This window comes from Falco punctatus (assembly GCF_963210335.1).
Source record: "Falco punctatus genome assembly, chromosome: 3".
Lineage (NCBI taxonomy): Eukaryota > Metazoa > Chordata > Aves > Falconiformes > Falconidae > Falco > Falco punctatus.
In genome coordinates this window covers 8,690,161-8,702,794 of record NC_137582.1, presented here as the reverse complement: position 1 = coordinate 8,702,794, position 12,634 = coordinate 8,690,161, and the positions used below count along the sequence as shown (strand labels likewise).

The 12,634-nt window shown below is 35.9% G+C and overlaps 1 protein-coding gene across 4 annotated transcripts in view; it reads right to left on the bottom strand.

Moving 5' to 3' along the window:
• Nucleotides 1-12,634, bottom strand: part of CDH12 (cadherin 12) — a 321,664-nt gene that overhangs the window by 76,466 nt on the left and 232,564 nt on the right. For all 4 annotated transcript variants that reach the window (XM_080377768.1, XM_080377769.1, XM_080377767.1 and 1 more), the window contains one exon: nucleotides 9,235-9,402. In XM_080377768.1, the coding sequence (XP_080233894.1) occupies nucleotides 9,235-9,402 (168 nt within the window). The remainder of the gene's footprint in view (nucleotides 1-9,234; nucleotides 9,403-12,634) is intronic.

Sequence of the window (12,634 nt, the reverse complement as noted above, 5' to 3'; positions counted from 1 at the left end):
TCAATGTAGGTTTTTATGTTAACTCCTTTATGTTGCACACACACAAACAGTAACAGAAGCCTACTTAATTGTCAGGTGCTGTGACCCAAGATGGGCTGCGTGGCCTGGATTGGAAAGCATAGGCTCAAAATTTACAACTGTTCAAAGAAATTTCATGTGCCAGCCCGGAAGCTACCCAGTACAGAGTGGCCTATTTCCATGTTATTAAATTCCTTTACCCACACCAAAATAGGTCAGCTTCATGGAATGTAACTGCAGAGAATAGTTCCTGATCTGCACTAATTTCCCCAAATGCCCTGAATTTGTCTAAGAAAGCTTTACTTGGTGTTGGTCAAAACTGTGCCCAGTGCCTGTGCTCAGGCTAACAATACTGATGACCGAAATGTCCAGGGACTTTCCCTGACACTCTCATGTCATTCTTTAAGTCTTCAAAGGAAAATATAATGAGCCGTTTTATACCTTCTTTTAGTCTATGTAAAAATGTTTATAACTACACTGGTTAAGTGGAGATGTAGGGAAAAAAAAAAAAAAAAAAGAACTGAGGTTTTTTTTATGAATAACTGTCAAATATGTAGCTAATCTAGGTGGGTTGAATAGAAACAGCAGGCAAGGGTCACTGAGCTGTATGATAGTGCAGTGGCCAAACCAAACAAGATGGAACTATAAAGAGCTTATCTGGGATGGTGAAGACTCATAATCTCATTACAGCAAAATGTCAGCAGACTCAGAGCTGAAAGTGACCCAGCAAAGGATGGTGTTGGTTTAGCAGTATTATGGCAGAGAATAAAACTCGAACACCTGGGGAGCAGGAGGAGATGGCTGCACTGTAGTTATAAGATGAAAATGAGATCAGGGATAAATTTGTGTCTCTTTCAGGAGAAAGGAGACAAGAGTGCATGTTAAATGTAAAGGTAGACAGGGTGAGGGGGAAATAGAAAGCCAGAGGAGGGTGAGAGATGCAGACAGTACAGAGGTGTGGAGACTTGGAAGGAACCTGGATTAAAGAGGTTACCCTAACTCATCCTCTAATTCCTGTAAGAGCACTGTGCAAATGCTGGTCTGTTAGTATTTCTTCCCTTACTGATTTGACTATTGTATTGCTGTTGTTAAAGCTGTAGTTAAGTGACTTACTGGTATTAAAATCCAGAATTATAATGAGCTCTTCATGGCTGCTGGATTCATGATTGGTTTACAATTGCATGGACCTGTTTCTGGAGTGTTTGTGTTCCTGTCTTCCATAACTCCTTGAAATGGTTGGTTAAAATATAAGTTCAATTAAAAAATAAAGTTTTAGTTTACCCAAAACTCACAGGTAAATGGAATTAGACTCACTGAAGATTTTCTGATGTTAAAAGATTTAAGCTTGGTTTACAAAACCAGGCTGGTGCTTTTTTTTCCCCTTTATGTCATACGGCACAGTAGTTAGAAAAACTAAAAAGTGTATAAGACTAGGATGTAACCTTCTTCCCTTTATGACTGAAAGCAAGCTCTGACATGGTGTCCCTCCTAATCACAGCCTGCAGGCTTGTCTGCTATGAATCTGTCCACCTGTCCTGTGTAAATATCTCCCATTTGGTATGAAATAAGTACTTAGTTGCCGGAACTGAATTAGTGCCTCTTGTCTGCCAGGAAAATTCTTTAATCAATGAAAGATGCAGTCATTTTCATTCCAAGAGCCAATGAAGATGCAAGTGCTATATACAAAGCACAACTTTTAACAGCAGAAACAAGAGAAGCCATATTTCCCTATCTAAACTGCACTAGGTAGAATAACCTCCCAGAAAGCTGGGCAGACTTGTTAAAATATTTAATTAGACATATCGGAGCTCTGAACCTTAATCCCAAGTAAGTAGGGAGGGAATAAATCTTCCTCATTTTTTTTTAATCGAAACTTTTTTGTTTTAATCTTTTAGACTAGTGAAGACAATAATTTTGTAATCACACAATCCTTTTCTCTAAATGCCTGATTTACTACTGGGTGGGATCTGCATTATATACTTCCGAAATCTTTAAAAGCAGATACCGTTATCTGAGGAACTTCTCTCATAGGCCACTCATCCAAAGCAGTGTGTTAAAAGATTTTTATTTTTATCTCACATGGACCAGAAGACCTTTTACTTGCACTTTGCATATGAACCCAATTTTGCAATAAAATCTGAGCATGACTGGTTCAAAGCCTCATGAATCAAATCAGTCACATTAGTTTACCAAGTGAACAAAATTGACCTGCTTTTATATAGTAAACCCTATGCTAAATTGTGCGTTTGCAATTTCTGTAATGTACTAAGCTTCCCAGAATATATAAATAAATAAACATAAGAATTTTCTATCTACAGAGAGTGTATTCATAAGTATTTATAGACAGGCCATTCTAAGTTCAGCAGTCGGTGGTCTTTTCTTTCAAAATATTTCTACAGATCTCAGTACTTTAAAGTAACCTATTAAAATATGCTATGAACCAATAAATAATCACTGAAAAAAGATGCTGTCTAAAAAGTAATAATGCTCAACTCTATTTCTAATATTATAATTGTGAAATAGACGATAGATCTATATAATAGACCATCCAGATAACAGATCATTCAAGTAGCATGCAAAGGTTATATAACTAAGAGAAAAAAAAAAAAGGCTCTTTTTTTCTTGCACTGAATTTCCTGAAATTGCATTGATGAAAGACATTTTTTTTCCAGTTTCTGAATTGTCTGTTTTGTTCGCTCTTCCATTTAAGTTTATTGCTTCCTCTGCTGTTTCCAGTGGAAGGTTTAATGCATTATGTAAAATGCATTGTACTGGCCACTTTTGAAAGCCAAATCCAATCAACTGAAAACTTCTACAGTATGGACAGGCAGATGACATGCAAGGTCCTAGGAATGATCCTTCAACCTTGCCTTATTTAAAGTGTCATTGCCAGAAAGATTAATTTCTGTTTCCAAGCATGTTAGCATTCCTGGAAATTTGCCATGCTCTTTTATGCAAACTACCTTGAGGATTTCACTAGGATGCTTCTGGAAAGACCAATGACAGCAAAAAAAAAAAAGGCCTTTGTGATGTCTAGGTGTGACTCTACACCCATCTGAACTTTCTAAATGCGGTTTCAAAGCAACTCTGAGGTAATGGTTTCTGAGCATGAGAGACCTGGGTTTTTTTAAAGACAGGACACGCAGAAGCAGACAAATTTCAGAATTCAAGTATTGGGTCCAAGCCTTAATTGATTTTTCTTTTATTAAAAACAATTCTCAATCATTCCCCTAAATATAGACTTCTCCTATGCGTTGGAAATGATATGATAAAACATAGCTTTAGCCAAAGAGTTCTTTTGAATAAAAAAAGTAAAATCAGGGTGTGTCACCTTAAAAATAAACCAGACTTATTTCTGACTTCAAAAGACACTTGAGAATGGTCTTTTATTTACCAATATCAGAATAAAAACGGTATAACTTTTATAATTCTATTGTACTTCTTCTATATCAGGGCTTTATCCTCTAACAGTATATTTATGTCACATTAAAATAAAAAGACATAGAGTTCCTTTGACTGAAGTGATTCACATGTGCCTTTACTGCTCAGCATATAAGGGTTTATTTCTCCAAATTGCTTTTGCAGCCACTCTGCCATCAGTGAACAAAAGAAAGACAGGAAAACTGAAGCACAATAACCTTACAAAATATGGATCAACCACTCCACTTAATTGGTTTTATTCCATAAAGTGTAATTTATACCAACTAATTATACGTTTTTTGTCATTTAAATGCCGAAGTAAATATAACCCATCCATCCTTTCTTGAAGCTTATTTTAAGAGTTGGAAACAAGCCACAGCTGTCCTTGCAGTTAGCTCAGACTGGTCTAATGCTTCATGAGTTAAGGCTTAGTCCATTAGTTTCAAGGGAGGATATGTTGAACTGTCTTTGTACTTAACCAGCTATTGTGTATGTGAGCAGCTGAGACAGAAAGGCCATCAGTTCCCCTCTGAACCAGGATGCATGCCTACAGATAAACAGCTTTTATCCACTCCTCTCTGTTCAAAGATAGTTTTGTATTACACCAACTTTTCATTTAATTGCTTGAACATCATTGCTATGATAGGAAAAGTACTTCCCCTTTCAGTCTTTACCTTATTATTTCTGGTTTTGGCAAGAATCAAACTTTTGTATGAAACATTTATTTTAATATTTATGAAAATGTTCTAACTTTAACAATGAAACATGCACAGTAATGCAGAAAGTCAGTGTACTAATGGAGTCGGGCAAGACATATATAAAACACTTTTGAAAATAAATTCCTACTAATAAATTCATTCAGATTTATTTTTCCTTCTAGTTATACAGAAAATACCAGTTTTCTGAAGTGTCTCAGCTTTCTGAAATGTGGGCCAATAGATACCTTGCAGGTCATACAACTCTGACAGAAATATATAATGTTTAGAGGTTTCCCCTTGTTACACTCCTCATTACTATGAGACATGCAAGGTGGGAGTTCCCCACTGAATATCTTCAAAAGCACAGGTTCTAAATAAAAAATTCCATGTTCAGCAGGATAGTCAGTGGTTTTCATCACTGCATGCTGATATCCCAACCGAACCTGCCTGTCTCCTTAAAGGACCCTCTATGAGATGAAGGTGTTCAGTAATACACTTTTGTGGCAAGCTTGTAATGTATTATTTATAAATGTAGCATCTTCCAAGTATTAATAATGTATATTCTCCCACTTCTGCTGTGAAATATTTTTTTTCAGCTTACCTGGGTTCAGAAATTAAATTTAGACTTTATTTTGTTATAATTAGTATCTTCTGATTTGATAGGGTAATCTATAGCACGGTACCCTTGGTGTAAGCCCTTTGGGAAACTGTGGTCCTGATTATGTGATGTAAAAATATTTACCCTGCAGTAGTTAGTGTTCAATGACCTTCAGTCCCTTTTTCAGTTTGCACTTGGACTTCCTGGCTTTGCTGACCAGTGATGTGATACTGGAGGTCTCAACTCCCAGCAGCAGTGACGGTTCTTGAGGTCTTGCCAGGCTTGAACTTGGCACCAAGCTGGACCTAATTTTAAAGGCTTATTTTTCACATAAACTAAAATTCTGCACAAGTATACTTTTAGATATGGTAGTCAAGCCAAAAAAACCCTCCATTTCTTGGTAGGTAGTTACTCTGAATCATTGCAATGTTTTCAAAGAGGAAAACTGAAAAATGCAGTTACTATATCAGAAATAAAATCCAGGCTCAACTTTTTTGTCTATCAATCATATTTGTTTAGCTGTAATTAGCCTTGTGTCTGTGAATTTCAGGTACACTATATGTCATCTCCCATACTGCTTAACCAAATAGGACTGGCTAAGTAAATCCCCATTGATCAGGATTTTTGCTTTTACTATTTTGATTAAGCAGAAGTCCTAAGTTTACAATAATATAAATATGTTGCCCTGTAAGGTAACACCACACACCCCTATACACACACACATCCACACACCTCACCCCAAAACAAAAAGGATGTTTCAGGTAACTGTCTGCCTTGACCAGTCTTGTTCCAATACACTGGAGTCCCCACACTGACATTTTAGCTTGTAAGCCATGCAAAATATTTATTATTTTCAATATCAACATGAGCTCCCAATATTATTCTATTCTGTTTTTCTGAGAGTCACTGCTATAATTCAGCTTCTATGACATTTGATATAATAGAAAGAAAAGGTTTTCAATCCTATTAACATTCAAAGCACAGGACAAGCTTGGTCTCTTGGGTTTTTCACTCCTTCATAGCAACAATTGGGCAAAGACGTCATAACTACAGTGTATGCATTAAATGAGACCTTAAGACTATCATCTTCAAAGAGAATGATATATTCCATGATTTCTCTGTGTCATGAAAACTGTCTGAAGTTATGTGAGACTTGTGTATTTTTGTAGCACCGTAACAGATGAAGGCATACAATAAAATAGAAAATTACTAAGGCCCCTAAGAGCAGAGAAAGTAAAATATACAACTGAAAATCAGACATGGGAAAGAGCACTGGACCCAAGGATCTTGCCAATGCATTGAGTTTTTAAATTTCCAGGCAGTTACATTATTTCCTTTTGCACCTGTGGTACCCTTCCCGCAGCAGGGTTTCCAGCTGAAAGGAAGGAGCAGGCTGCAGTGCTGGGTGGTTTAACAAGCATTGAAGATGAGGACAGTGGGAATGTTGGTTCAAAGAGACCCTCTGGGATGATCTGCTTCCAGATCTGGAGCATCTCACAAGTGTTTTGACAGAATGTCAGGCAACGCAATGAGGTCCATGTGAGCACTGAGAAAATAAGGTAAAGCTGGACAGACATCCTAAGGGTGAAATATAGGCTGGCAAGCAAAAGCTGAAGTTAAGGACATCCATAGTAGCATAGTCTGAAATTGTCTTACTATGTACAAGGAAAGACGGAAAGGCAAAGCTTTCAATGCCTGGCTGAAAAAAGGTGTAAGGAGAAGGCATTCCCATTATTGGAAAGTAGTGGTGCTTGCTAAAGCATGGGTGCCCATAGAGAAGGTGCAGAATTCATTTTGTTCATAGGATAAACAGGCTTCAGAAAGTTTAGAAGAATTTTCTACAACTGTTGTGATTCTAGCTGAAAATTTCAGGAAAATTCAATTCAAAAAAATGCACAATCCCCCCAAAAAAGTATATAGCTCAGATAAAGAGTGTAGTTACCAGAATTCTGAAGAATGCCTCAAAAGGTGATGGTAGGCCAGTAGGAAATGCAGTAATGGTAGATCATACAGAATCAAACTACGGTCCAGTAAAAAGGATAAAAAAGCAACAATATAAAGCCAAGGGTTAAAATGGGAACTATTATGGGTAGCTTTAATGCCCGATGCTAAACAAGAATATCAATATAATAGGCATGTTCGAAATCTGTGGGGAAAAAAAGAAAGGCAGGCAGGAGCAAGATGCACAGGAAAGGCAAAGCAGACCTTATCAGTGGAGGAATAATGATGGTTTTTAAATTAAGTTCTAAGTCAAATAAGACTTAAGGAAGAGAACAGTATTAACACTAGCTAGTTAGGAAAGGTTCTTTAATTCTTCTAAATTTTACAGCAGCCATAATGAGTTTAAACGCAGCATCTGTGCAGAAGCAATAGGAACCAAAATTAAATTATGATTGTATTCAGTTAAATAAAAATAAATTTTCAAAAACGTGGAAATAAATAAAACTGAGGGATGTTTTTACAGAAATTCTGAACGGGATAGCTAAGAGTTAAATCACTGTGGGTGCTGTCTAGGGACAAAAATGCACAACACCCATTAAAAAGCAAGTTTTTTAAGGGTAAACAACATAGCTAATAAAAGCAAAAAGACATCTGTCAAAAAATGAAGTTTTATCTCAGAGAGGACAATAGAAAGAACCATAAAATCTGTTTTATCTATAAAACCACAATAAAGACAAAAAATGAGTTTGAATAAATCTCTGGCAAACAAGCTGATAATAATTGTCTTTTAAAGACATCTGGAGCCAAAAGCCTGAGAGAACTGTGTAAAGCCAACCCAAAATTGAGATATAGAAGTGCTTAGAGAAGATAAGATCACAAATGTAAACCAACATATTTTTTTCTTTGTGATCAGCACAGAATTGCTGGAGAATTTTTCTATGCTGGAACCCTTCTTTACGGAGGACTCATGAGAAGGTTAAATTAGCTATAGAAGCAGTTGTGGAATGAACAGACATAACAGTAACAAATCATTGGGATTAGCTGTTAGATGCCCAAGAGCCTGCGGGATAAAATAACTGAAATATTATGACGTGTAATATTTTGCTTTAAACCGTTGTGGCACAAGAAGGCTTGGAGGTGCTAATATAACACTGATTTTTTTCCCCAGAGATTTCCATGGTGTTTGGGGGAGCTAAGGATGAATATGCCTGACATGCACAGGGCAAACTAGTAGGAGCAGGATTGATGGACTCACAGAGAATGTCCCATACTGAAAAAAACTCAACAGAAGTCTCCTAGAAAATGGTTGTATTTTGCAATGTTTTCTGGATTCTTTAAAGAGGCCGACATGCAGGTCGATATGTAGGGATGGATTCAAAACAAAGGAGAAAGCTGTTTGTTGTGCGATACACGATTAATCTGTGTACCTCACTAACATAGGATGATGTGGACTTTGTAATTTTACATACATTTCAAAGCAACAGGGTAATTTGCTGTGAGAAAAATTCATTGACAGTTGTTAAAGACAAAGACACCGACCATCTGGCATAAAAACTGTTAAAAACTGAGAAAATGTTCTATAGTACTATTTGGCCTGTTCTTATGCATACCCTCTAGATGTCAGTGTAAGAGAGAGAAGGCAGGGCCAGATGGATCTTTGTCTTGGTCATTTTTACATATCTGCAAAAATGCAATATATTCTCATACTGAGGAAACCCCAGATTTTTTCTGGTGTGGTTTGGTACCTAAGGAGCATTTATAATAGATAAATGGGATTACAACTCGTGCAAGAAAAGAGATACAAAGTAAAAAGCTACCATGATCTTCAAATTCACATGAACGTTCTAACATGATTTTGCCTTACTAACAACTTTTAGCAGCTGATTGTTATGGCATAGTTGTCAAGGTTTATGCTTGATTAGTTTCTGCATTTCAAAGCTACAGAATATACGAAACTTCAGTAAATTTAAGGAGCGCAGTAAGTGACAATCTTGCTAATCATACTCAGCCTATGAAACTTTAAATTAGCATACTTCTGAAAAGCCTCATTTAAACTAACGATATGAAATGTTATGAATTGTCAGCGTATGATCACCATTTTCAGTCTGTAAGTGTTTTCAGGGACAGATACAATCTTCTGAACCAAGATGTGTGAAAAAATCCATTCTGATTATCATAATAACAATGCTTAGCATGAGCCAGGTCCATCTTTGGTACCTGGAAGTCTCAGGTTATACCCTTTTGTCATTTGAAGGGGATGATCCACCTTCCCTTAACAAACTAGTATTTCCCAAAGAATTTTTGAAATGTAAATGAAATGCATTTTCAGGCTCAGGATGGTCCTGTGAAATGATGATATGTTTCCTCTTAAACAATCAAAACTCATACTTTCAAATAGAGATTTATATTATTTAAAAAAAAAAACAGCAGTATATTATAATTTTTTTCACCATATACTATTCTTCTTCCCGGGTGTCAATTCCTTATCTAAAGAATTTTTCACATTAACACTTTCAGTCATGCTTAGTTGAAAATTAGTTCATTTGGAATACAACATACTCTTAGGAAATCTGGGTGGGTTGTCATTGACATCCGTGAGAGTAATGTTTACAGTGGTAGTACCGGCTAGTCCTCCCAGCTGTCCTCCCATGTCCTTGGCTTGGATTAGAACTTGATATTGTTCTTTCACTTCTCTGTCCATATTTGGCAAAGCTGTTCTTATTACACCTATGAGAAGAAATGGGAAAGAGAAAGTAAAAGTAAACAAAGGGCTGTGATTGTCCAGTACTACATTTTAATACTGGATTTTCCTATACTGGACCAGGAATAGAACTCTTCCTAAAGGGTTGATCACATAGAAACAGGCATATCGCTTGGGCCTTTAAAAATGCGCTCAGCAGCTATGCAACCTTTCAAAATGGCTGCTGTGTCTGTTCAATCAGGACACGAATGGTTGAAAAAGATCGGTGCATTTTCACAAGGAATGTGAATGGTGTGAGCATAGGTTTGCCACATTGAGATGGAAGAACACTGCATTTTGCAGAGCAGGGCAATGCAGGAAGAGGTAGCAATGCATTTCAGAGCCTTTTCAAACAATTATTTTCAATTGTTTCCAACCAATCACTTGCCACCATAGTTAAGCTAGTGTAGGCCAAGACAATGTTCCTTCTGTACAGAAATAAGTCTTTATTAGAAGGAACTTCCTTTGCTTGAGAAAGGTTTCTTGATATAACACACAGATGCAGTGAAAACTTTAGGAGTTTCCTTAAAGAAATGTAATTAAAATATAATGGTAAGATGTTTCCCAAATGACTCTTAGTCTTCAGTAATTTTGGATAGCTGATATCTAAATAAGTATGCCATAATCTCCCTTCTGATATATTAAGAATGTATATGATAAAAGGAAGACTTGTAGAGAGTAAGAGGTACTACTGATCATAGAATTAACTGATAAGGTTGTAAAAAGCTGTAAGGATTTGGGTGCTCAGGTCTTTCTGTTGAAACCAAATTTATACGAGAAAATGCATTTCTTTGTCAAAATTTGACAACTGCATATTATATTGCAAAATGCTATATATTCAAAAATGGTTTTCAGAAAACGGCTATCTGGACATTGGTGCAGATAGCATGCACAACTGAAAAATAAACCATTTGGAAGCGTGCTTCTCCTCCAAAGTTATTATTGTTTTAGACATTATTATTTTCTACTATTAAACCATCTGGGTTTTCCCCTGGTGTTATAATGGGACTGGAATGATAAGAAACAAACTTTAAGGGTCATTCCTATCTTCATAGCAACTAACCGCTGCTGTGTTCACAAGTAAGAATAGGAACCATTAGCTTACAGTACTTATTCAGTCTAGAAATAAGTTTGACCTAAATCTGCTATTTCTGGAACCCATTAAAAGTTCCCATTGAATTGAATTGTCTAACAATTTCCTTTCTCTCCACTTGTAACACTGGTGATGATAAAAATATTAACAGTAACTATTATTTTCTACCTCAGGATGGCATATAGTATAATACATAGATCTGGAATATAACCAGCAAATATTTAAAAACATTTTGATAATGCAATACTATTATTTTGAGCTTTTGAAAACAATTAGCGTTGTTCAATACTTTGTTAGTTCCAGACAGAAATCCTGAATTGTAAAACTGTAAAAATTTGTTCATATTCATGTGATACTAATAAAAAAAATCTTTTTTGCAAAAAGGATGAACATTACTAGGTTTCCTCTTGAATCTCTTGATCCATATTTTTGCATTGTGCAGACTATATGTTCTACAGTATTTTACAAGACCCTTGGTATGCTCATTCTAAGGAGAACTATGAGAATTAAAGACTTTTCTTGTTATACTAGTAAACAAAAAACCAGTATATAGAAAAAACTGAAAATGGGCAGATGGGTTGTGAGCAGGAGATGCAGTTCATCTGATTGTTATACCTGTTTTAGGTACAATTGTGTGGCTTTCTCAGTTAGAAATATTCCAGATGGTCTTCATAAAATGAAGTAGTAAAGTTTCTAATCACCCACTGTTTATTCCTGTCTGGAAGTAAAAGGGCATTCTATATATTTTTTCTGTAAAAAACATTTGTCTCCAGCAAAAAAAAAAAAAAAAAAAAAAAAAAAAAAGGAAAAAAATCAGTAAGAATAATTTTAGTGTCTAGCTGTTCATAGATAATTTTGTTTTCTACCTCTTCTACTTCAAAAACATAGAAAAAACTCCTGAAAAATACTATTTCTACCAAGATCATCAGTTCTTATGGACAGGGCAAAGGTGATTTACTGTTACCTAACCAGCAAAATAGACAAATAAGATGGAGGGAAAAATCCATGGGAAAGGAAGGACTATAAATTTTGGTATTCCAAATTCAGCTTCACAAAGAATATCCAAAATTTAAATTTATAAATGTAAAAGTTTATAATGTAGAGTCATTAGATGCATGTAACAGTGTTCTGAGTGTTTTCAAATCCTCCTACCTTAAGATTTTACAATAAAGATTGCTCAGTTCCAGAACTGAATAACTTTGATCTTTTATTTTTATTTTTCTAAATGTCAGCAATATCAAATGTGCTGAAAAGTATGGTCTTAATGAGGCTGCTAAAAACTGAAAATAGTAGGTATGGGACCTGGTACAGAAGACATACTCTGCAAAGCTATTAAGCTATAATTCAACAGGAGATGATCGACTTACGTGGGAGAGAAAATTCAGGTTCCATGAAAAAGCTCCTGAATAAATATTAACATCAATACTTCTGCTGATACCAATTTGGATGTCATTAATATACCTGAGGTCAGAATATGGACTAGAATACTGAATCCAAGAAAAAACTGGATGGAGAACATCTAGCCGTAGGAATATTGACCTCATAAGTGCATAAGAAAATTGGGTGGAAAAGAGTTTGTCAAAAGGACATTTTAGTAACAGAACAGAATGCACAGACAAAAGATAAGGGAGGTTATCTGTCTTGAGGAGTGCTCTATGTTAAAGAAAACTCACATTAAAATCTGAAAATCAATTTCAAAGCATCCAAAATAACCCCCACGTATAAGATCTGAGGCCTTAAAAGGCATCAGTCCAACAGCTTTCCAGAAGGGATTGTAATGCATTTAACCTTCCTGCAAGAGCAATAATAGTTAACTCTCCCATGTCCACATAGTTTCCTTACCTCCAGCAAAGCACTACAAAAGATTAGGAGGTCAGTAAAGAACAGGAGTAAAGGGACAGCTGTAACATTCAGACACAAAAAGGTTAAAAACTATTTAAGTGTACTAGATTCGTAGCAGAGTTAATGCTTATCATCTATCAGGAATGATCTGAGAAAGGAGAACGTATAAAGTCATGTGCATGCCAAACCCAATCCTTACTTCACTCATAAAGTTATGGTCAGTGATTTCACCATTACTACTTTGCGATGAGATATTGCGGTAGGAATAGAGACTTCCACAAGCA